General features: G+C 48.9%; 2 protein-coding genes and 1 long non-coding RNA gene across 5 annotated transcripts; 1 reads left to right on the top strand and 2 right to left on the bottom strand.

The window, feature by feature from the left end:
* Positions 1-210: 210 nt before the first annotated feature.
* On the bottom strand, positions 211-8,248 carry pym1 (PYM homolog 1, exon junction complex associated factor). The gene is made up of 3 exons (XM_088635073.1): positions 8,145-8,248; positions 6,786-6,879; positions 211-3,975 (listed from the first exon to the last, which is right to left on the bottom strand). Exons 1-3 carry the CDS (start codon positions 8,173-8,175, stop codon positions 3,450-3,452), a joined length of 651 nt encoding a protein of 216 aa, XP_088491199.1. The 5' UTR covers positions 8,176-8,248; the 3' UTR covers positions 211-3,449.
* On the top strand, positions 8,202-11,264 carry LOC148678613 (uncharacterized). Its single transcript, XR_015939532.1, has 2 exons — positions 8,202-8,255; positions 9,414-11,264. It is a non-coding gene; the product is annotated as an uncharacterized LOC148678613 (long non-coding RNA).
* suox (sulfite oxidase) lies at positions 11,037-24,831 on the bottom strand. Of its 3 annotated transcripts, none has more exons than XM_088634973.1 (4): positions 23,803-24,831; positions 19,431-19,501; positions 16,582-16,747; positions 11,037-15,662 (listed from the first exon to the last, which is right to left on the bottom strand). In XM_088634973.1, the coding sequence occupies exons 2-4, from the start codon at positions 19,487-19,489 to the stop codon at positions 14,163-14,165; spliced, it is 1,725 nt and encodes a 574-aa protein (XP_088491099.1). In that variant the 5' UTR covers positions 19,490-19,501; positions 23,803-24,831; the 3' UTR covers positions 11,037-14,162. The 3 variants fall into 3 exon arrangements, with proteins under 3 accessions (XP_088491099.1, XP_088491109.1, XP_088491119.1); XM_088634983.1 differs by having other exon boundaries at positions 23,857-24,831; XM_088634993.1 differs by lacking the exon at positions 23,803-24,831 and adding an exon at positions 20,330-20,353.
* Positions 24,832-25,206: the final 375 nt, after the last annotated feature.

Genomic DNA, 25,206 nt, shown 5'->3' with positions numbered 1-25,206 from the left:
TGAGTAATGCGTCGCAGGTGCTGAACAGGCCACAGCTCTGCCGGACTCACGCTTCAGACTCCGCTCACAGCAGCAGTGTGGGAGTCTCCCGACAGGAGGGACTGTGGATGAGCCGAGATCCCCGGGAGAGCCCGATGGCTTGATTGATGTCCCTCCTGAGCGGCTGAGGGAGTAACCGGACGCAAGACTAAACAACCACAGCGTACCCCATTTTTCTTTAAAAAAAGACCGCGCTGACTTTATTGACAGTCTTAACGCCACCCCAACCCCTACCCCTATCCATGGCATTCACTGCACCATCATAAAAATACATACAGGCACCCAAGAAACATTTGACCGTTTTCTGCACATCATCAACACTGTAACACCACACACAGCTAGGGAGGTTCCCTGAAGAAGAAACATCCCTTTTGGAGAGAACCCGACACGTGTGCGAAGGCAGGTGTTAAAATAAAGTTAATAAAACCTCAGCGAAGCTGCATGAAAGAGCTAAGGGACCATGCGACTTTTTTTCACTCCCCAAAAAAGGCAGAACAGTTACTGATGGTGAGGAGGATAAAACACAGAAACAGTGCAAGAGCAAATAATAACAGCGACTTGTCCTTTAGAAGACAGCAGCTCTCAGAGTACTCCCTGACATCACCAAGACAAGACTCACACTCAGACTTTGGTGCTGCATCTTGTACTAACAGGTGAAACACAGGGAGGCTGGGAGCAATCTGTTCAGATTAATACACTGAGTCATTGTTGACTTGAACTAAGAACAAGATCTTTAACCCTTAGAGAGAGAGAGAGAGAGAGAGAGAGAGAGAGAGAGAGAGAGAGAGAGAGAGAGAGAGAGAGAGAGAGAGAGAGAGAGAGAGAGAGGGGATCAATCAGTTTGATCGACTCCTAAAGGAAAGAAAAGAACCTATTGACTGTACAACAGTGGGACAGTTTCATCATACAAAGCTCTGGTCTCAAAATGATCCCTTCTAGTTTCAATCAAAATCAAATCTTTTATCCGATCTAATTAACGTTTAGCCCCCAGTCACCCAGGGCACAGGAACACCCTTGGCTGTTCCAATTTGCAATTTATATTCTGGAAAACTGGCACATCCAACCACCTGTAATGACCAATTAACAGCAGTGACATCATCCATGTCCTTCTGTGAGCAACTGTGGATTGCCCCCAGCTCACACACGCTCATATTAATAAGTCACCTGAAAACAAGCTTGAGAAGGTGGATAACTATACTAAAATGTAAAATCTGAATTGTGCAGAGTTGATAAATACTCAATTAGCGGTCATTTAACTTGAATACTTGTTTGTAGAGATCTAAAGAAACACCCAGAGCTGGACACTACCAAATGGACCTGTGTTAAAAGGCAGAGGATAGAGACATGCTATGCACACCTAAACCACAACTTACCTCCTAGGTCATTCAGAGAGTCACTCAGGCCAGTGGTGACAAGCAAAGGGCCCAGGAACAGGTTAGTAACAGGCTTGGGTTGTGCAAGCACAAATTTCTTACAACATGTTTACAGATGTCTCACTGCTGAAAGTGAGGGTCTGTGCAAAATACCGCTCCATGTTCAGTTTGTACAGGTGTGGCTCATGCATGAATTAAGCAAATATCATTCCAGCATACTTAGGGTTGTGTCTAAAAATTCTGGACAGACCTGGGTGCCCACAGTTATGACCAACATGACTGCAAGAGTGGACCTTTGTGTCCACTACCTACACATTAGCAATGCAATTAAGAAATGGTGCAAACTGCTGTACTATTTTCACAAGACATGTTTTAGAAGCAGCAGGGAACCCTGTTTGGTTGTACTGCATTGCTCTATTAACTCCAATGCATCAGCCATCTTCTGCTTTTGATTTATGTTGCGCCGTCTATTTACTTTCTACTTTCAAACATTTGGTTTAGGGGCTGCTGGAAATATCTTGGTCTGCAAAATGACCAGCTGGCAGGACACTCGCCTCTCTGTGGCAACGGCCAACATTACATCGGCGACTACCCATCCAGCCGCTGCTTTAATGGGCAAAACGTCCCACTGTAAAAGGTTAAGGTTATTCTGAGGGCAAAAGAAATTTTGCCTTTCTTAGAAATAAAAGAAATATAAAAGCAATGTGATCTGAAACAAAAGAACTTCATTAAGTTTAAAAACTAAGTAAAAATACTAAAAATGTTTTTCCACAATACCCAATGCGTCAGTAAATAACTTTGACCACTAAAACTGCCTCAGAGCGGTTTGAACAAACCAATAGAGAAGGGAGAAAAATTCATGCCAATAAGGCCAATAAAAAAATATTCTCTCTCTCACAGCACAGTTGACCTGGGACACCCTTCCCTGCTCCAGTGGGGGTGACGGCCCAACAGGTTTTACAGGGGTATCAGTTTCTTAAGAAACCTTCTGGCACCAGTCAACAGCTGCTCTTCGAACTCGGCTTGGGAACACTGGACTGATGACAACGCAGGTCTAGGTTCTTTATAGCCATAGGTTTAAGAGCACCCTGCTGGACTGTGAAATGATCATTTCATTACTTAAATTATTCCATGACCTGCTAAACTAACTGAAGTGCTGTTGTCCCATGTCTTGAGAAACATGCATTATGAAGGATAACCTACAACACCCACTGATTTGTGCCTCTCCTGGGAGACAGGCATGGCCGCCCCTTGTCATACGAGTCAGGAGAAGCTACCGTACAGCTGGGAAGTGTGGCCTGGGGTCTGGCTGCCTGGCACTGAATATTTCTCCACGCTGAGCTGCACCCAGGAGAAATTATCAAGGGAAAACCCTTCGTTCTTCTCGCTGCTCTCCAGTCGCTAATATATTCTGTTGGTCAACAATGGTCTGGGCGCTGCACTACTAGCAAGCACCCCTGGACGTGCTCCTGAAGTGTACATTTGAGGAAAAGTCAGCCTGAGGTCCACTGCAGATAGCGCTCCCATTTCCCAGCTCGCAGCCATGGTGATCGTGCACGCTCACCCGGTTGCACGGGCGACGTATCCCATGACCCCCGTCAGGTGCACGCAACATCAGAGCAAAGCCCTCCTCTGGGGAGAAGACAGGGGTCCAGCGGCAACCGTGTCCAGCAGGTCAGCCTGGGCCCTGCGGTCACGGCCTGCAGGACTGGGGTTGGTCTCGGATGAGAAAGGAGCATCTGCCACCACCGCTGGGGTTCTGCGGGTCACAGCTCGAGAGCCGTGGCTTGACGCAAGTCACTGTTCCAATGTTCGAAGCCTGTTGTATGTACATGCTGCAGTACAAAACTTTAAAGCAGTAGATGCTCCGGGTGGATCGGCATCTTATGAAGCACAGGGGCAAATCTACAGGCACAATCAAGGGTTATAATGGGTGCTTATATTTCTGCCAGTACTGTAAACTCCCCCCCTCCCCCCCCCCCAAACTGCCCCTCCCCCCACAAACACCATCCCTTTCCCTTTGAGAGACAGGCCTCCCTACGAATCACGCTCCAGCTCCCGCAGCTCCGCCTCCAGGCCCTGGGCCCGCCTCAGCTTCTCCAGCTGCTCCTTGGTTGGCTGCTTGATCTCTCCCGAGTCCAGTTTCTGCTGCAGCTCCTCCACCTGGCGCAGTTTCTTCCTGAGATTTTTGATCTTCTTGGCTTTCTCAGAGGCCGCGGCTGCTGTCTGAGCCCCCTCAGGCTGAGCCAGGGGGGTGCTGTTCTGCTGGGGCGCACTGTCCCCGCCCCCCCCGCCCCCGCTGATTTCGATTTTCTCCACCGCAGCACCCAGAGCCTCCACCGGGGGGCAGCCTTCTTCCCCACTCCCCTTGTCCTGCTGCTGCTTGCGCTTCTCCTTGCGTTTGAGGTTGCGTTTGGCCGTCTTGGAGAGCCCAGCTGCGCACTCGCTCTCCCCCCTCGCTGGCGCCCCCTGCTGCTGCCGAGCCTGAGCGGCGTCCTCCGGACTCATGCCAGGGGGCAGGTCCGGCTTGCTCTTGAAGAACTTGACGTATTTGTTCTCGTAGCTACAGGGGGTGAGGGACGGACCAGAAGGAGAGAGAGAGGGAAAGGAGGAGAGAGACAGGTTGAGTGTCGGTCAAAGGCAACCGGTTAAAGCAACATGAGCTCTTTCTTTTTCACAGAGCACAGGTTCACAACTCCAGTCCTCGAGGCACAGAATAAAGCAGGTTTTCTAGATCTTTGTAAATGATCAACGAATAATGACCTTTGAAAGGGGCTGAATTGATCCCATTAAAAATATAAAGAACAGGCCTGCCTAGCCTGTTTGGTAGTTAATTGATCGCAAGATCTCATCCAGCCCTTTCCTGAAAGAAGTCACAGTATTGGCTGGGTAGCTTGTTCCCTGCTCCCACTGCCCTTTGTGTAAAGTAGTGCATCCTGTTCTTGGTTATTACAGTCCTGGTTGGGCCAGAGCATGGGTGCAACAGTCAGGCTTAGGGGTGAGCGGTATACCGGTAGAATTATGTGCCATGATATGGATCTGGCTATACCGTTCATACCGTTAGAGAATGGATTTTTATGTTTACATAGATTGTGCCGCCAGCATTGTCGCAAAACGGGGTTTGGAAATGTTTACTATTGACTGGTCATAATTTAAAACTCTGCCGTATTTCAGGTCCAATTATATAATTCATCTTGCTGATATTTGGAAATCTGATCAGATTTATTGAGCTTCGGTGGTTCAGACATCCAGTTTATGACGCATCTGAGGTCATTGCAGCACATAAAAACGCGCGGGCGTCCCCTTCCCCTTTTCAGTGAAAACAAACGCTCGTGCTCGGCGTGCCCGTCTGCAAACACAAACACGCGGAGACGTGGAGAGGCAGGGAACAAGCGACGAGATTGCTGAAAAGGAGGGTGTCCCGTCACAGATCTGCACTGCTGACAAGCTCGTCTTTCTGGCACGTAACCTGAAGTGTGTGGAACGCCCGCTCTTTTTCAAATTTTTACACTAAGCAACCATTTGTTATTACTTTAACGCTTGAATATTTTTTAACTTATTTTTGTAATTTTAGTGTTTTACAAGAAGTATTACATATTTAGGTTTATAAGAATTTTATTTGAAGTGTTACATATTTACTTATTTAATTCATGTTCATAAGTTTATTGTATTGTTTCAGTTCTGCAAAAAAAAAAAATCTTAAAATGTTCGACTTCTACTTCAGTTTAATGCGAAAAATAGAACCACACAGTAGCTAACCAACAGTTAATAATAACCTAATACTTAACTCCAGGCAATAAAATCTTACTATCCAAGTTTTGTGCTCCTTTTAAAGCATGTTCTATTGAAATTATGAGAAACTTTTCTATATTGCGATATACATCGTTACCATCCAAAAATAAAATTATACCGTGGTATACATTTTAGGCCATATTGCTGAGCCCCAGTCAGGGTTTTGGACTTGTAACTGTATGGCTGTGGGATCACATCCACTGTGAGTCACTGCTACTGTGCCCTTGAGCAAGATACTTCACCTGAACAGCTTCAGCAAAATAATCAGCCGCACAAATGAGTGCAAATGTAAGTCATGTAATGTGAAGGTGGTGCCGTGGCTCTGTGGCTGGGATCTGTGCCTGTGGCTGGAAGGTTACCGGTTCATATCCCGGGGCCGGTAAAGGAATCCTACTCCGTTGGGCCCCTGAGCAAGGCCCTTAACCCCAGCTGCTCCAGGGGTGCTGTATAGATGGCTGACCCTGTGCTCTGACCCCAAGCTTCTCTCCTGTGTGTCTCATGGAGAGCAAGCTGGGGTATGTGAAAAGACACATTCCTAATGCAAACAAATTGAATATGGCCGATAAAGTGATCTTATCTGATGGCATCAGCCAAATAAATGAGAAATTATCATCCTTAAACAGCTGCTGCTAAAAGCCTGCGCAGGTATCCTTTGAATCGTGAAAGGAAAAAGAACCCACCAGCAAATTCAACTGAAATCCACTTGTTAGTGTAGCGAAGGTGAGACAAACAGGAAATTAAGGAGGAGTTAATGTACACCACATTCACTATATTTTTGGGTGTAGTAATTTGGGTTTAGTTAAGAATACTCACACAGGGAACCCTGGGAGTTACTGCCAGGCGTTTTGGAAACAGAGGGAAGCTTCATTCCCCCAGTCCAGTAATCAACCCCTTCGTACAGTGTGGAACGAAGTTCAATTAACAGAGAAGAGATGGCACTGGCAGACAAGGGCAGATTAACAAACCACCTTTGCCACTTGCTAAACTAGAGGAATAAGCAGGCTTCCAACACAGAGTTCCAAAATATTGCCTCCGCAGCTTCACATTAATATTGCAGATTAATCACCTTACAGTTCTATATAGCGCTTTTTTGGACACTCCACTTAAAGTGCTTTGTAGGTAATGGGAACAGAGTGATGAAGCCAATTTATAAATGGGGATTATTAGAAGACCATAATTGGTAAGGGCCAATGGGAAACTTGGCCAAGACACCAGGGTTACACCCCTACTCTTTTCAAGAAACGCCCTGGGATTTTTAATGACCACAGAGAGTCAGGACCTCGGTTTTATGTCTCATCCGAAGGACAGAGCCTGTTTACAGTATAGTGTCCCCGTCACTATACTGGGGTATTAGGACCCACACAGACCGCAGGGTGAGCGCCCCCTGCTGGCCCCACTAACACCTCTTCCAGCAGCAACCTGAGTTTTCCCAGGAGGTCTCCCATCCGGGTACTGACCAGGCTCACACCTGCTGGGCTCCAGTGGGCTGCCAGTCGTGCGCTGCATTGCGATATAGCAGCTGGCGAGATTACATTCGTGCACTTTGTCCATGCAGCCCGTTGGCACTGGGCGTCTACTCACACTGGCACCTCCTCTTGGGGCACATAGCCATCCTTCACCCGGCGTGGTTTCCTCCAGGTGCCATCCGGGCGCTGGGTGGCCGCAATGTACTTCCCTGGCCCAGAGAGAAGGAGGGGGAGGCAGTCAGCGCAGCACTGCGGAGCACCACAACCCAGCACAGCCGTCTCTCCCCAGCGGCTCGGCAGCGTCGAAGCCCCCACACGTCGGACCTGCTGATGCTTTGCGTCACGGTTATGGCTTGGGATGGAGTCACACCCCCTTGGTTAAACGTGCACTCAAATAAAAACGAAACCTGCCCACTACTGGTTCCGCCCTCCCACACAAATCAAGCACGTTTCCTCCTTTTCAAGACGGACAAACTCCTGCTTAGTTCAGGGTCTCGGCCCCCTTACAGAGGAAATCGGCTCTGTCCAGCAGCCCAGCTGGATTTGGAAACGAAAGTGCCGTCTGCACACTGTAATAGTTTTGGGGAGACACGTGTGTGCAAGCCACCATTAAACGTTTGACGGTGCCTCGCATTCTGAACTCTGAATGTTGTTCACTCTCCACTGCAGGAACACAAACCCTTTCAATAATTAGCTGATTATTTTCTCACCATCTAAACGGTATTAGGTTTTTGCAGTTCTGTAAATAAGACGTCCCGAACGGCTAAGGGGTAAATCAGGTTATAAATATTTACCACTCAACCAGTAGATGTCGTGTGAGAGTATAGCCACTCTGTTACTGTAGTTTACTTCTCATAACGGTGCTTGTTGCACTACCAATGGAAATAAATGTACAAAAGATAAAAAAGATACATCACAATAGCTGAAGGCTAAAAGGCAGAGAGCTAAATTGCTTCAGACACGATAACCGTGTGTCCAAGACACAAACGGCCCTACGTTAATTTATTAAGATGTCGTACTCATTTACCGTCAACGATCAATTTCGGATTTACGATGTGAACTTAAAAAGAGCTTCTAAGTGTTAAGAATCAAAACAAACCAACCGCCTTAAACAGCAAATATCACAGCATCTTCGTTTATGATAGAAGTGCGCTCTTCTCCCACCATATCTAGCTACAAATCTCATTTTCGGGGGCTTATTTTTATAACCTTCTTTAAAGAAACGCTTAGGAACCACAGTTTCAATCGGTTCTTAATACAAGTCTCTTGCGTCTCAGTCTCCTGTCCTCACTTCACGCCAACCGATCCTTCCCCTCTGAGTAAGTTGTCTAGCGCGGTCTGCGGCTGTCCGTGTGACTTTGTTTTTAAACAAAGAGGAAAACAGTCAGGGAATGCCAAAACATCTAGGACGGAGTCAGTACTTCACTCGATCTCCACGGCCAGAGACAGCTACAATGAAAGAACCGACACTTACCAGATTCATCTGTCACATAGGGGGTCGCCATCTTGTAAACTAATGTACTTCCGGCAAGGGGGCGGAAGCGGCGGTGTATAAGTACAGGTCTGGATGCGCGAGGTACCAAAGGTGAGTTTTCGCGTGTTTTCTGCTTTTGTGTTTACTGCTAGGCTGTTGTCTTATTTAAGCGAAGGAAATAAATGCACCCCTCCCCCGTTCCTTGTCTTGGAGAAGATGGCAAGGCTGCTAATAATAATCTTCGCCCAATATATCCACTGAGTGTTGAAAAATGTGGACAATACTATAACGGGACTTTCGCGAAGACAACATGGTCACTGCAGTACTTGGTTTGGGGTTGGTCAGGCTTGGTACTTCTATTCCACTACAGGTCTTTGCTCCAATTAATTCTTAATTTTCAAAGTGATTTAAAGCACCTGGGTTTGTTGAGCAATTAAGAAACAATTCAGTATTTTTAGCAAGTCTGTATTAGCAGGGGATGGAATTCCTTTGACCATACCTGGCCTAGAGTTACCACCCATAGACATGTTAATGACAGTGTGGTGGTGTAGGTCGGCACATTCTCACTCTTTAAGGAAGTTGTAGCAACACTTGTTGATAATGGACAGGTTTTCCCCTTTACTGTATCTGTGTTGTCATGATAGGAGGCTTTTCCCCTCAACCATATTTCTAGATACATTTTCCTATATTAACAGAATAAATGCTGTTGATTTGTACTCCTAAATGATGATCACGTGTTGGGAAGGAGTAGCTTCTATGACATACAATAGTCACACAGAATGCGAAACTACATGCCTGAGTCCGCACAGGGTGACAGACATAAACTGCTCCAATGCCAGTGGTCTGGAGTTTTGACTCTGCAGGTCTCCACCTCTGTACCATAGACAAACTAGTCTCCGTTTAGTATAGTGGTCTTCAATTTGTAGCTAAAGGTCGTGTTAATCTGAGATAATTAAAAAGAAGTCGTTGAGAGGCCAGCAGGAATGAAGACTAGGCGTAGAGGCCTGTGTTCGAGATCATGCTGTCCTCTTTGGATTACACAGCGCCGCCACAGGGGCCTAGAGCCTGACCACACCATTTTTAAATGGAGTTTATAATGTAAATTTGGGGGGTGACAATGGCCAACTCCAATCGGCCTCAGCTGTCAGTAATTTGTAATCAATCCTGATGTCATTTCCTCACCTAGAACATAAAAAATCCTGTACATGCAGTAATTCCCTCCTCTCTCTCACATACATCTCCTGCCTCCCTCCTCCTCCCCATTTCCAGCTCTACAGATGCCCCATGGCCACTCCTCATCCGCAGATCTTCGATCCTCCTCGTCCCGTTAATCCAAATTTACTGTGACTAAAACTCTCAATGAATAATTAATAATTCCTTACACTTATAAAGCGCTTTTTCTGGACACTCCACTCAAAGCGCTTTACAGGTAATGGGGACTCCCCTCCACCACCACCAGTGTGCAGCCCCACCTGGGTGATGCAACAGCAGCCATAGTGCACCAGTACCTCACCACACACCAGCTATCAGTGGGGAGGAGAGCAGAGTGATGAAGCCAGTTCAGAGATGGGGATTATTAGGAGGCCATGATTGATAAAGGCCAATGGGAAATGTGGCCAGGATGCCGGGGTTACACCCCTACTCTTTTCGAGAAACGCCCTGGGATTTTTAATGACCACAGAGAGTCAGGACCTCGGTTTTACCACTCATCCGAAGGATGGCGCTTATTTACAGTATAGTGTCCCCGTCACTATACTGGGGCATTAGGACCTACTTGGACCGCAGGGTGAGCGCCCCCTGCTGGCCCCACTAACACCTCTTCCAGCAGCAACCTGAGTTTTCCCAGGAGGTCTCCCATCCAGGTCCTGACCAGGCTCACACCTGCTGAGCTTCAGTGGGCTGCCAGTTGTGAGTTGCAGAGTGATATGGCTGCTGGCTATAAATAAACATTCAGTACTTTAATTTTTGGGTTTGTTATGCCTTTAACAGCCTCTAACAGAGCGGACTGGGTTCACAGATGAGCTTTAGCTCTGTGTCAAACGCTGGTCTTCGAATCTCCTTTTCAGTTCTACTCAGATTGATCGCCTTTACAGAACGTAGAGGCCTCCAGCAGGAATGGCAATATGGAATATGGGAGTGTCCTATACTGAAATAAGTCAAAGGACAGAGAGAATGGGCTTCTGACTGCCAATTGTCTTGACAATACCCCCAAACGAAGACATTTCCCAAAAGAAAACTGCATGAAGTTTGAAAGAAGCAAGCCTCTGGAGAGAACAGGGCCTTTGTTCTGTCTCTCTGAAAGTCTGCAGTTTCCCACCCTCCCTAGGAGATGGAGAAGTTGGGTTCGCCTGCCTCAGCATCAGCTTCTGGTTTTGTTCCACCCGAGCCCTTAACAGTGGAGCTAATTATTTCACCACAGCAATGTACCATCTCTCTCTCTCTAACCTGGCTCCAAAGTGATTTAGTGGTAACCACTTTTAATGAAGTTAGTCATTTGATTGCCAAAGACCTTAAGAAACATCCTCTATGTGTCAAGGGAACCAATTTTATTTAACTAACATGCAAGGTTAAAAACTGAAAACTGAGACCCTTCAGGATTTGAGTCTGCCTCTCATGACTTAGCTTTCCATTATCTGGCTCTGGGCAACAGTTTTTACGTGCGAGTAAGCATCAGCGTGCCTTCGTGTCCATGGGATGCAGTCCGTCGCTGAAGGAGAGAGCCCGTGTGGCTGTCTGCCACCCAGAGCGAAGGTCAGCATGGCTCATCTGTCACTAAAAGCCACATCTTGCTGTTGGGAAGAAGTCCAGATTAACAGCCTTCTAAATGAAGAGGCATTAGACAAGAAGATGTTGCACTTCTACATACCACCGCAAAAGATGGCAGGACACTGATGGGGAAAAAAATCTTTATTCTTCACAGAGGAAAATCACACCAGGAAAAACACGATTCAGTTACATTCGTTCTTGTGCGTCAGACTGAGATGAAACGGGTGGAGGGGTAGAACTGTTCATTCACAGATTTTGTACCCAGTGTTGTGAAGGCACCTTGGAACGGTGAGACACTGTCTCTCTTGCCACTCAAATATAAGACCTCTTAAACCTCTTAAGCATCATAAAAAGGAAAGCAAGCCGTTTTAGGAAAATCACAGATTTAACAGCACTTAGGCTCTTATTTCTTTGTAATAATTTACACTTGTTGGACAAAAAGGGTCCACATTCTTCATCTTTAAGACACTTGGGTCTGATTGTTTTAGATCGTATGCTGTATACAGAATAAAAGATACAACATGTCTCTTCTGTTGCTGAAATATTATTTAAATCAGATACGAGCAAATGCTGATCACATGAAATGTATATATACCAGTTTGGGAGTCTCAGTCTGGACCCAGTTTTGATAGCATAAATCAGTTTTCAGGGTCTATTCTGTCTGTAAATTCATTCAGAAAAAGTGCAATCCCAGCACGGTTCCTGGAAAGCACTTTCAGCCTGGATAGATACACAATGGTCCTGCCACTCAAATAACGAGACCTAAGTAATCAAGTTGTCGCCTAACTAAAGCTAGAAGGAACTACAGCCTTACAGGATGTTCATTCAAACCTCACTGACTATGGTCAACATCAGTTGTTTTTAAGCTATCCTGCATTCTGTAAAAAACAAAAGAGTTTGTTATTACTTGTCAGTATCTTTTTGTAATCTGGGTTGAACGAGCCTCCGTTTGACCCTGAAAACAACCAGCCTGGAAAGTTGTGGGTTTGAATCCTAGGTGATGCACTATGCCATTGTACCCTGGACCAAGGTACCTCACCTGTACTGTTTCAGTAAGATAACCAGTTGTAAAAACGAGAGAACCTTTAAATCGCTTTGGATGGAAGCGCCAGTCAGATGAACTGGTAGGATTAGTAAAGGGGCAGTGCATGTCTCACCGACACCACTTGCAGCCCAGGGTTTAACGAGTCTCAGTTTCCACTCTCTGAATGGATCTGCTGCCGGGCCAACAATTTTCTTACACAATCATTGTGTACTTTGGTTTACCCTTAGGCTTAAATTGAAGGTTGGCACAAAAGCAACACTTTAAAAAAAAAAACCTCTTTGTTATACTTGAACGTGAGTAGATTGTGAGCATGTTTCACTGGGTCACCCTTCGCTCCGATGTTCGCCATCAGCGTGGTGGGTGACTGAGTACCTCTTCGTTCTGAAATGGACCCACGCACCCTCACACGTCCCCTGAAGAGTGACCGTCCTCACACACGCCCTCCTCTTCGCTATTTGAACCGAAGCTTCTCTGTGGCTGTCTGTTCATAACACGTACGACAATGTGCCAATCTGACCAGAATATCCTGCTCGGTTTGTGTAGTTTGAAAACAAACCAGTTTATAATCTCAGAACACTTACAGACCAGAGATTGTCCAGTCGCACAGGAAAACGATTTTTTAAAAATGGTAAGGGAACACTAAAGCCATAATGGCTTTTAGAAGCTTTGAGAAGAACAGATTCAAACTGCAGCCAATTATCCTCAGAAACTACACTGATATTTTCAGCTTTCAAATTAGTTTTGTGCAAAATGACTTTGTAATCAATACCTTAAGTATCTTCTGTTTGCAAAGCTCAATAAGCAGACAATCCTGAAGTGTTCTAATGGGTGTCTGTTACTTTTTAAACTTAAATTACTCTCTGAAACAGAGCAGCTGGAGTACAACAAGCATGTATTGATTCCCTGTATCCTAACATTGGTATTTACTAATTTATTAACTAAAACACATGCAGTGATACCTCTTCTAAACTAATTGATGTATTTGTGCTAGCAGGATGCTAATTAAGATGTGCTAGTAAACTTGTCAAGTTAAGAGATGACATTCAACATCTCGAACTACTGCTGCTGTGAGCCATCCTGCCTTGTCAGGCTACAAGTTCTTCTCTTTCTGGGTCAGGCTGTCGGCGCGTTCTTACAGAGAGCGTGCTGGGACAGGTTCTGGGTCAGTTCGTTGGCCCATTCTCACAGAGAGCACTTTTGGATGGGTTCCAGGTCAGGCTGTTGGCCCGTTCTCACAGAATGCGCTCTGGGATGGGTTCTGGGCCAGGATGTCGGCCCCTTCTCACAGAGAGCGCTCTGGGATGGGTTCTGGGGCAGATTGTCGGTCATTGTTACAGAGAGCGCTCTGGGATGGGTTCTGGGTCAGGCTGTCGGCCCATTTTCACAGAAGGCGCTCTGGGACGGGTTCTGGGCCAGGTTGTCGGCCCGTTCTCACAGAGAGCGCTCTGGGACGGGTTCTGGGTCAGACTGTCGGCCCGTTCTCACAGAGAGCGCTCTGGGACGGGTTCTGGGTCAGGCTGTCGGCCCGTTCTCGCAGAGAGCGCTCTGGGACGGGTTCTGGGTCAGGCTGTCGGCCCTTTCTCTCAGAGAGCGCTCTGGGACGGGTTCTGGGTCAGGCTGTCGGCCCGTTCTCACAGAGAGCGCTCTGGGACGGGTTCTGGGGCAGATTGTCGGTCATTGTTACAGAGAGCGCTCTGGGACGGGTTCTGGGTCAGGCTGTAGGCCCGTTCTCACAGAGAGCGCTCTGGGACGGGTTCAGGGTCAGGCTGTCGGCCCATTCTCACAGAGAGCGCTATGGGACGGGTTCTCGGTCAGGATGTGGACCCATTCTAACAGAGAGCACTCTGGGATTGGTTCTGGGCCAGGCTGACGGCCCGTTCTCACAGAGAGCGCTCTGGGACGGGTTCAGGGTCAGGCTGTCGGCCCATTCTCACAGAGAGCGCTATGGGACAGGTTCAGGGTCAGGATGTGGACCCGTTCTCACAGAGAGCGCTCTGGGATGGATTCTGGGTCAGGATATGGACCCGTTCTCACAGAGAGTGCTCTGGGATGGATTCTGGGTCAGTTCGTTGGCCAGTTCTTACAGAGAGTGCTCTGGGATGGGTTCTGGGTCAGTTCGTTGGCCCATTCTTACAGAGAGCACTCTGGGACGGGTTCATGAGCTGGTGTTCTGTCCTGAGGATACAAGGCTGGGTGTTATTGCGGGGCTAGTCTGTCCTGCTCTGGTCCTCACTCACCCTGACCCGGACCCGGTGCCAAGCGTTGCTTAGGACTCCCCGGAGGTTCCAGATGGGCGCCACCGTGTCCGGCTGCACGTTGTAGCTGCTGTCCACTGCTTTGCACACGATCTCCAGCTCCCGGGCGCCCGGGGGCAGCGGGGCTCTCAGCTCCCACAGTGTCCAGGCCCAGGAGCGGTTAGGCGGCGCTGGCGCGGCTCCTCCCTCCTCTCCGTGCTGCAGTCTGGCCACGTTCCACGTCCTTCCGCCGTCCAGAGAGACGTCCACCCGCACCACCTCCCTCCCTCCGCCGCTCCAGGCGTAGCCCTGCACGGTCACAGTGCCCTGGCCTGCCCCCAGGACGACGCCCTCCTGGGGCACGGTGATGGCCGACTGCACGGGCAGCTCCTGGATGGCTGGGGCCGTCTTGAAGTCCACCGTGTCCCAGTCGGTCCCAGGAGAGAAGCCCTTGTAGTCGTTCTGCTGCCAGTGGCTCTGGCTCTCCTCCTCGCTCACCACGATTTTGCCCAGCCACTTCACGTTGCGCGCCCCGACCACTCCTGGCACTACCACGCGCAGCGGGTACCCGTGATCGGCGGGCAGGTCCTCCCCGTTCATCTCGTAGGCCAAGAGGACATCGCCCTCCTCGCTGACCGCCTTGCCCAACAGGATGGACGCCCCGTAAGGGGTCCCTGTGGGGTCCACATCCAGACCTTCGAACTGCACGTGCCGAGCGCTGGACCCGGGGAGGTAACCCGCGTACACCAGGACGTCCCTGAGCCGGGCACCCCCCCATGTGGCATTACTGATGGCGCTGATGCCCCAGTTCAGACCCTTCACCTGCTTCACCCGGTTCATGTCGGAGCGGCGGTTGCCCGCGCACTGCAGCGTGGCGGTCACGGTGTGCTTCGGGAACTTGGTCCTGATCTCCTCCAGGGACAGACAGACCGGGCCCCGCGGCAGGCCGTGGATCTCCAGGCGGTAGGCGTGGGGGTCGACCCGGGGCACCGGGAGGTGGTTCCGCTTGAAGAAGAAGGCCGAGGGGGTGATGAAGTTCTCGGAGAGGATCTCCGAGGGCGGTTCAGCGTTGAACGGCTTCTGGCTGTTGACCCTCAAGGCCGGGTGCCTGGGAGGATCGCTGGAGTAGGGATCCGCAGAAGTCGCCCCTTCCTCCTTACAGTCTCCAGGACACAGCTCCCCCACCTTGTACTCTGCCAGGATCTCCAGCACGTGCTCCTGATTGTGGACGGCATACAGGGCCCAGAAGGGCTCTAGGGCGCCCCCCGCAGCCAGCATGATCTTGTCGCCCCCTGGGTGCACCGCCACAAAGTCGGTGATGTCGTAAACGCTCCCATTGTAGGTCACCCACACGCCGTCCTCCAGCGTCCTGTGCTTGGTCACGTCGTCCTGCGTGTAAACGGGATAGGCCAATTCTGGAGGGCCAGTCGGCGAGCTCCCTGTGGTCCTGGCAGGGTCATCCGCTTGCTCTACCTGGAGCGCAGAGAGACAAGAGTCAGGCTTCGCAGACAAGGACTCAGACAAGAGAGGGAGGAGTGGGAGAAGCTGTTAACCCCGCCCCTGATGAAATCCCTATCCGGGGAAGGTACTAAAATACCACACTTCCTTGTGTATTACCCATTTACACATTGTGTCCCCAGCATGCCACTCCATTTAAAGGAAGAGGGCATAAGCATCCTGGAAGCGGATCTACAGCAGTGGTTCCCCAGCCTTGGTCCTGCAGGGCCAGTATCTGCTGGTTTTTAGTCCTGCTCTGACCGATGTCTCCACTGCTAATTGATGACTTGGGTACATTTTTTTTTTTAGTTCAGGTGGGTAGCTGCGTCAGCATGTGTAGGCTGCAAAGGAACAAGTAATAAGTTGATTCCATGCTAAAAAGAGAAAAGAGCAGAGAGAAAACACAACGTTTCGGCCGTGGAGCCTTCTTCAGGTCACACACCTGAAGAAGGCTCCACGGCCTAAACTTTGTGTTTTCTTTCTTCTCTTTTCAGCATGGAATCAACCTATTACTTGTTCCTTTACATTTTATTTTGTTTTGACGTCTAGAAAAAGACCCAGGAGTACAAGCAGGCCCTCAAGCTGCATGCAGCCCTGGCACAAGCTCAGGCCTGAGGTCACAGCAGGCAGGAAACACGTGGAGGTGTCACGAAGGAGATCTTACGCCTGACCGAAAGTCAATGCAGTTTGGTGTAACTTGGCATAGTGGTAAGAAGTGTCACCGTAGTGCGGCTCCAAGTGCTGTCGCCTCACTGCTCTTGGGTCCTGGGTTCGGTTGTGGGTTCACAGTCTTCTGTGTGGAGTCTGCATGTTCCTCCTCCACACGTGTGGGTCTTCTCCAGGGGCCTCCTTGTCACGGCGGTATAAACGAGCCCAGTTCCCCCCTTCCTCTCACCTGTCTGTGGTACAGCCCATACGCCAGCATGCCGCCAGTCCCCGCCAGCAGCCCGGCCACGGTGAGCTTCCAGTGAGGGGGCCTGGCCCGCCGGCCCGCTGAGCTCTTCCCACCATCGCTGCTGTGCCAGCGGCCGTGCACGCCACCCACACACACCGCCTGCAACCTGCAACAGCACAGGGCCCAGCGTCAAAGGGATGCGCAGGACTCTCTCCGGCCAGGGGTCGTGGGGGCAAATTTGGGAATTCTCTCTCCAGTTCCTCTGCTAGTCTTGGATCCAATGAATCCTAATTTGCAGAGGCGTGATCTTCAGCAACAAGACCCGCGCAGGGAGGATTAAATGATCGCCATTTATTTTTCTTGCAATGGACTGGTAAGCGTACTGGCACGCCCTGGCTGCTGTCACATCATCCAGGTGGTGGAGGGGAGTCCCCATTACCTGTGATGAGCTTTGAGTGGAGTGTCCAGAAAAGTGCTATACAAGTATGATGATGATGATGATGATAATAATAATAATAATAGCTTACACTTATATAGCTCTTTTCTGGACACTCCACTCCAAAGCGCTTTACAGGTAATGGGGACTCCCCTCCACCACCAGTGTGCAGTGTCCACCTGGGTGATGCGACGGCAGCCATAGTGCACACAGTAGGTTTACAGTACCAGCAGTGGGAAGGAGAACAGACCCAGGACCCAAGAGCAGTGAAGCCAATTCAGAGATGGGGATTATTAGAAGACCATGACTGATAAGGGCCAATGGGAAATTTGGCCAGGACGCCGGGGTTACACCCCTACTCTTTTCAAGAAACACCCTGGTATTTTTAATGACCACAGAGAGTCAGGACCTCAGTTTTATGTCTCATCCGAAGGACGGCACCTGTTTACAGTAAAGTGTCCCTGTCACTATACTGGGGCATTAGGACCCACATGGACTGCGGGATGAGCGCCCCCTGTTGGCCACACTAACATCTCTTCCAGCAGCAGCCTTAGTTTTTCCCAGGAGGTCTCCCATCCGGGTACTGACCAGGCTCACACCTGCTGGGCTTCAGTTGGCTGCCACTTGTAAGTTGCAGAGTGATATGTCTGCTGGCAAGTATAAGCAATTATCATTACTGTTTTTCCTCTGTTATTCCACCACGCCATGTGTGACTGCCTATTCCTCAGCACTCCACACACCATTTTTTTTAACTTACTCAACGAGTACTAATGTTTATTAGAATAAAACTCTTCCAGCCCGGTTTCCAGGCCAAGGGTGTAGCTGAACTCTCTGCAACCCATGCCACCCCTACTCCTCCTCCTTCAACAGAGGAATTTCATTTAAATTGAATTTTCTAGCGTTAAATAAACATACAAATCTCAACTGTTGGTACATAGAGGCAACATTCGGGGTGCAGCACAGGTTACACTGCAAAATTCTCCCTCGATGGGCTCCAGAACACTGCGCAACAGTAATTTTGTTCCCCTGTACCTTGCTTGTAGACAGTTTTAGAAATCTTTTCAAAAGATACTTATACTTGAAGAAAAATCAAGTATAACTGGATTATTGTAGCTTTTTACTAGATATTGTGAAAATATCCTAAATAAACTTGCTGAGTATGAAAGACTATTTAGTCTGCTGCAGCACAGGCCAGGTATCTAAAATCCTCAGATCATACTAGGCTTTCATCAGGATCCTTTAAGCTCTTTGCAAAGGCTAGTCTAAGCCATGTAGTCACTCTTGGCATTAAGTAGGTAAGATTTCTTTTCTTTCTCTTTAACATGTTAAAATGCCAATGCAATTAAAATTAAGTGAATTTGGTATTAGAAAATTAAAGTAGTATGAACAGTGGTCTCAAAAATTCACCTGGAATCTCTTGTATTCTGCCTTGTTTCTTCATTGCTGTTACAGAGCCATCTCTGGAATTTAAATTTGGGGTTTGCATGCAGGTTTCAAAAGCCAGGCATTTTAAGAGCTTGTTTGAATAGGAGAGTGGTGCACACAAACAGTACTAATATGGCCAAGCCTACAAATCCAAAGACAAATAGAGAGGCAGACATTACCTGCCTGTGCTGCAGGGCTGTGAGATAAGGGTGAGTGTACTCTTCTGCTTTCCACAGCACATTGACCTCTGCTGCTGTGCCTGGCAGACATTCAGTTTACCCCAGAAAGAAACATGACACCTACAGTTGCTGCTGTGCTGACAAAAAAAAGTTTTTATATCATTTCACCATGCTGCTAGAAGCCTGAATCCTACAGCCTGGAGTCTAATCTTTCGACAGCTCTTTCTCCTAGTCAGAATGCCCAAGAACTTTTCACTAAACAAATGTGAGCCAAAATGCTGCAGTCTCTGGAGAGGAACCAGAGACAGCGGTCCTCCTGTGAAACTTGAACACAGGAATCAAATAACAGTCCAGAGCATGTGCCCTGGGGCAGGAGTGAAGCTCTTGATGAAGGCAGGGGGACTTCAGGTATTCAGCAAACACATAAAAGTTAGCATCCTTCTCTGGAGAAATGCTCGAAGGGACATTTAACATCTGCTATGGGAATGCTTCATTGCAAAACACCGCAATGCCCCCTGGCACTGTAACGGGGCTCTGGCTTCATACTCTCTGTCTAGAGGAACACTGCCCCCTACTGGTCCTCCGACTCACAGCAATCTGGTTTTCTGTTCATGTACTGACGCGCTTTTTGACATCCTGTCTCAATTAAGTTCAGACATTGGTCGCCGCCACCAACAGGGCCGTCCACCCCCAGACCTCCAGCCAGCAGCCAATCCCAAGGTTTTTCCCAGCTGAACTCTTGACTCTTGATTAGGAAAACCCTGACTTGGTTAAATCGAACTTCTGAAGGTTACTCAAAAGAAACGTACCTGTGTGTCCTGGAGAGGCAGCCCCTGAGCAGGCCCTGGCAGTGTCGGAGATACAGCATCGCCGCTTCACCCTGCCAGAGGCACAGAGACAGAGTCAGAAAGAGCTCACCAGGCCTCCCATTGCTCCTGGGTTTTTTATGGAGGGGTTCCCAGCCCTGGTCCGGGGTCCCGGTTACCCCACACCTGCAGGGCTTTATTTCATCCAAGCTCTTTAATTTCACTCAATCCAAACTTCATTAAACCCTCAGGTTTGCCAGTTTTTGTTTCTCCCCAGCTTACGAGTCGGAGTCCTAATGAGGTTCAGTCTTTAAAAAAGCGCCAGCCCCCCTGGTTCGGAGCCAAAGCGAGTTCACGTCAATAATGTCATTCGGGTCAACTAGGAGCTTGGTTATACATCTGAGAACTTGGCTGCGGTTGTGACCGTCGCAGTTCCGCACGGGCTCGTGCCCTCCGCCACCCGTTTCGTCCCGCAACACCTGGGGCTCGAACCCGGGTCTCCGGCGTAACGCAACAGGGTACCAGCCGCATGAGCTAAAGGAGACCACCCCCAGCCCAGGCAGCTGAGGTCCCTGCTACGCGCAGGGAGGGCGGTGACATCACCGTATCTGAACTAGCTCCGCTACACAGCGACCGCCAGCAGGTGTGGGGGTCCCCAGGGCAGGGACCCCAAGATTCACTGAATGCTCGTGCACAGGTCAGAGCATACCTGGAAACTGGGGGGAAACGGGGATTCAGCTTGTACCATGAGAAATAAGTGACGTTTAGCAAATTTCTTTTACTCAGCTCAACTGATCACCCAAATAACCTTTTTTTCCCCTCCGGCTGCAGAGTGACCGTGCTCAAGTCTGCGAGCACGCGTCTTCTTCTGCGATTGCCTGCTTGGATTGAACACCCCTCACCCCGCGCGCCGCAGAGAGAAGGCCGCCTCATGCTAGAGGGCAGATTGGCGTGGAGATTAGTACCTTTGCTCGGGCTGGAACAGGTAGACACCCCTTGGTAAAGGGAGGGGGTGGTGTAAGAAGGCCAGATTCTAAAAAGCTTATATACATTTTTTTTAATTGCATGATTACATCAGATTTAGCACCGGCGCGGTTTCAGACAGGACTTCTCCTCCGAGAAACAGATGCACAGGCTGCACTGGGGGAAGTGAGAACCTGGAACAGCCCAGATGCTTCTCTTTCTTCCTCTGAAGGCGGCGAACTCTGCAGGTGGCAGGCATGACCCTCATCGCAGCCAGAGGCAAGCATCTGATTGAACGAGCTCAGCCTGTAGGAGCTGCGACGCAGAACTCCATTACTGTGCTGCCCTCTCCTGAAGGAAACCGTGCGCTGAAGACGTTTTGACATAATGCTTAATTAAAACCTAGTTCACACAGTTACAACATGACTTTGTTTTCTTGGAAGAGGACCTTCGTGAAAAGAAAAATGACTGCCTGCCTGGTACCTTCTGATATGTCTGCCAGGGGAACAGTGGCCATCAGGACACTCCCAATCCCTGTGGATTTCACATCATCCCCGACGCTAGATGGGCCTGGGATACTGCCTCCCACGAAGGGGCACAGCCCGGATCTGAACCCGGGCAGGCAAGGGGAGGGAGTGTGGTTGTGATCACAAGGCAGCAATGAGTGAAGTGGACACTTTTTCCTTTTGTTTTATTTTAAACAAATGAAATGTGAGTTATGTGGTTACTAAGTTAAAGTTCACAGGGATCCACTAATCTTTTAACATATAGAATCATTATCTCCCTCTGTTTGCTTACTCAGCACATAGGGGTTGTCGGCTTTATAGCCTAACAACCCCTTACACTGACAGCACAAACCTTAAAGCCAACTGTGTGACCAATCAGGAAGCAGCTAAAACATCAAAACAACCACTTGCAGGCCAAAGGTTGCCAGCAGACTTCAGAATGACAATAAAACTCCAGTTCCAGCCAGTAGCTTCCAGGATGCATTTCAATATTTTGTACAAACAACAATTCATATGAACAGTTGTAACCAAAATAACGCTTAACTGCAGTGAAGACAGGCAAATGTCTCCTTCATTCCAAACTGGAGCCGAAACATAACCAAACTCCAGCTGAAAAGTCTGAATATATTTGTTGTTTTGCATGTTTTCAGTAGTCAGAAATGCCACATGATCTGTAGTTTATGGAATATTAACCAAAGCACACCGACATTAAAATGTGAACCCACACCAAAATAGAAATTGTTCTGTTGTTCCACAGTATTTCCATGCCTACAGTAAAAGTATCATGGCAGCAAACAGTAAAGAATGCATGGGCCCTCTGTGTTTGTTCCTCCTCTGTTTTATGCTAGGTATTTTGTCACAATTGTATTATGGCCTCCTGCTGAATGAGTTCAGCTTGATCCCCTCTCTACAGTTACTCATTACACCTGCAGTTTCTCAAGGTGGTTGTAGTGTACTGGAGCTCCCCTGAATCTTTCCAGACTTGGAACGTGAACTGGGCTGTTTTGAAACAAGCAGAGCTTCTGTGATTTCCAACATTGGTCAGAACTGAATTCACAGACAGCCATGAAGAAAATGTCGATTTTGTCCAGCTAATCCACAAGATGGTTCAGATATACACTTCAGCTTCAGGTGGATGCTGCACATTGGTGGTGGTGGAGGGGAGTCCCCATTACCTGTAAAGTGCTTTGGAGTGTCCAGAAAAGCACTATATAAGTGTAAGCAATTATTATTATTATAACCAAATGCATGAATTATCAAAGGTGTTGGAATTTCTAAAAAGCAGGGCATTCACACTGTCGTTATCAAGAATAAAATCAGCTTTAAAGACCAGAAACCCAGCTGAAGGAGTTAAAAACACACATCTGAAAGCAGAAGGTAAAAAGGAAGGAAAGGTAATGTGTACTTTTATTGCATGTTTTGGGTTTGGGCTGTATCCTACATTTTTGTATAACTTATCTGGTTCACACTGTGCTGATCTCCTGTAATGCAACAATGTTGTTGAAATGAAGCCACCTTGTCTGATAAAGAAAATGATTTTTTTTCTGCTATTCCAGAACCATTTTAATCCGGATTACTGTCATGGTTTCCCGTTACCGAATCCGGCAAATGCGTTCCTGCAGATTACATTGTTGTACCTTTATAATACACTCTTTCAGAACCGCCGAGAGCTCAGCATTCAGACGGAGTCTCAACCCTTCGGGTTTCAGGGTAATATTAAACCGGTTCATAGCTCAGGTTAATAGTTGACAGATTAGGTACAGAGGACAGACAAACTCCGCAACAATCCGAAACTTTACTTTTGGTGGCCCGTGTTATCTGCAGCTCCCTAATTAACTACACTATTTTATGACCACACTGCCACAATGTGATAAGGCAAGAGCTGCCGGAGAAGGAGACGGGGCACCACCGCGTCTCCAGAGCAACGCCAGGACCTGCGTTTAGCACAACAACTCCTGGTCTACAAGGGCAAACACCCTTCGTGACTGCCGGGATGTGGGTATTTTACGTCTTGTTAAAGAGTGGCGTTCAACTCGTCCTTGCCCCGACGATCTGTGTTTTAACAGTTGTCAACTCTTCTGCGCAGCCGCCTCATCTCCCTTAAGCAAGGGCTGTAAACGGGAGCGCAGCAGGGCGCAGACGAGCCGCCCTCCGTCACCCGAGATAGAATCGTGTTATCTGCACCGCACCGGAGAAGCGGCGCAGCGCCTGCGTTTCAAGATCACCTGGAACTGAAGGGCATGTAGCGTTTATGGGGGGTGGGAAGTCAAACTGGGCAGAAGCCGAATGGACCAGCGAGTCCGAGCCCGAATCGCCGTTTAAAAGAGGCGTCACGGAACCACGCCTCGATTTTCGGGTCAGTCTCAAGCAGAACCCTAGCTAAACCGGTTTCCTTCAATGGGGACATTCGCGTCATGACCACAATAACCACGACCACGATGACGCGTGTGTTGTTATTTGCCTATCGCGACACTGCATTATATAATCTTCCTCGCGGTGCTAGTCGAGGGCGATCACTTTTAACACCACGAGGTCCTGGGTTTTAAAAAAAAAGACGACGGGGAAGACTGGCTGTTGGCGTGTCTTGTCAGAGCCCTCCTCGGAGTTTATACACGAGTGCTAATGTTTGTCAGATTAACGCTCTCTCAGCCCTGTTTCCAGGGCGAGTGAGACCTCCTGCCAAATGACAAAGCGCGCCGCGTGTGCCGCCCCTACGCCTCCTTCAACAGAGGATTTTCATTTCATTTAAACAGCTTTTCCCAGCGTTATACAGACACGTCCGGATCTCCGTTGTCCCCAAATCGTATTCCCTCTCTCTGCGGGTAAGAATCTGGACTGACAGGACATGAGCCTCCCCCTTTCACTATTCTCTGTCAATAAGAGCGGCGGCAATGCAGAGTTGTTACCTGCAAATGCCCAATTCGTCTTTATTGGGTCGAAGACGCGCCGCAGTCGCTCACCTCGGCCTTCTGCCGCTTCTAGAAGTTTGTCTTCTGGAAAGCCCACAGGCAGCGCCACACAGCGCGTCCTGCGAAGGGTGCATTCCGCGCTGAAGGGGCCCACCGCCAGCCTGGTCTCCGAGCCCATTAACTCCTGCGCCCCCACGCCCGCCGCTCGGCTCGCACACTCTCTCTCCGCCCACGTCATCACACACAGGCGGAGACAGGCAGGGCCCATCTCGCCGGCTGGGCTGATCCGGCAGTGCAATTCAACGCGCTGGCGCCTGGACCCGAATCGGTTATCCGTGCGGTTCTGGCGGCCGGATTCCTGCAGGTCCGGCATGGGCCGCCCCAGGGCCCGCACTCCCACGGCTCTCCGTTGTCGCTCCGTGCTGGAGGGAATTAGTCAGTGATTGCTCTGTCGTAACGCCCCCGCTTCACACACACACCAGCACAGTCGCTGTGGATTATTTTCTTTGAACCGCTAAACGCGGCTTTTACCACGCCGCGATGGCAGTTTAGTCAGTAATTTCACGAATATGGGTCGACGAATTAGGGCCTCGTTGTTTTCCACCCTACCTCCATCTCCAGGGCCTGATCGTTATTATTTGGTGGAATCCTGAAAGTAAATCGAGACAACCCCAGCAACGATCTACTGCGGTTTCCAATATTTTAAAGCGATCGTTCTGCAATTAAATCCTAAATAAGTAGTTTTTTTTCTTACGGGCGCGAGTCATTCTTTTCATTTATCTGTTGAAAGTATCATTTCTGTCATATTAATATTCACCGATGTAAGATGTCAGCGACTTAATAAAGGCATCACGTAGGAATCAACTGAGGCAAGGCGTTAAGGAAGCTGGGATGCTTTCTGTGTCGCACTCTGTTCGAATAGCAAAACTCTGCTTATAATTAACGTCTTGTTAACATGCATCCATATGAAACTATTCACTGGTTTGTCTTGTCTGATTTATAAATATCCCGTGCTGCAGGAGCCCATCTGACGAAGACGAGCCTTCTTCACCGGCCGGCTCAGTGTCGATCAGGTAGGAGGTTGAGGGTCTGTCAAACCGGAAACGAGATTTCACAGAGCCGCGAGCTGGAGTGCGGGCCGCTGATTGGAGGACGTGCAATACTTCTCCACGAGGGCACCTAGGAAGGCAATACTGCCTTTCCACATCCACGAATTTCTACCCCACGCGCGTTTGCATTCCTGTGCTTGTGGGGACTTCCACTCAGAGGACACTCCACGCAGGGTGAATAGGGGCCAGAAACAAATTTGCCAAGCGCGCAGTCTTCTCGTGCGCTAAACAGACCTGAGATCTTGAACGCTGCAGATTCACGCTCTGAAGTTGGTATCGCCGGTCCTGACTG

Source organism: Lepisosteus platostomus, chromosome 1, assembly GCF_059453375.1.
Source record: "Lepisosteus platostomus isolate fLepPlt1 chromosome 1, fLepPlt1.hap1, whole genome shotgun sequence".
Lineage (NCBI taxonomy): Eukaryota > Metazoa > Chordata > Actinopteri > Semionotiformes > Lepisosteidae > Lepisosteus > Lepisosteus platostomus.
The sequence above is the reverse complement of the archived record's forward strand: the minus strand, read 5'-3'. Positions and strand labels throughout refer to the sequence as shown.

What these genes read in the sequence shown, in the direction of transcription:
- pym1 (XM_088635073.1), bottom strand. Translation starts at nt 8,175, where the DNA reads ATGGCGACCCCCTATGTGACAGATGAATCTG. An exon ending in CTATGTGACAGATGAATCTG is followed by an intron (nt 6,880 to 8,144) that starts GTAAGTGTCGGT and finishes TCTCTGGGCCAG; the next exon opens with GGAAGTACATTGCGGCCACC. An exon ending in CCCCAAGAGGAGGTGCCAGT is followed by an intron (nt 3,976 to 6,785) that starts GTGAGTAGACGC and finishes CACCCCCTGTAG; the next exon opens with CTACGAGAACAAATACGTCA.
- suox (XM_088634973.1), bottom strand. Translation starts at nt 19,489, where the DNA reads ATGCTGTATCTCCGACACTGCCAGGGCCTGCTCAGGGGCTGCCTCTCC. An exon ending in TGCCTCTCCAGGACACACAG is followed by an intron (nt 16,748 to 19,430) that starts GTACGTTTCTTT and finishes GTGCTGTTGCAG; the next exon opens with GTTGCAGGCGGTGTGTGTGG. An exon ending in ATGGGCTGTACCACAGACAG is followed by an intron (nt 15,663 to 16,581) that starts GTGAGAGGAAGG and finishes TCTGCGCTCCAG; the next exon opens with GTAGAGCAAGCGGATGACCC.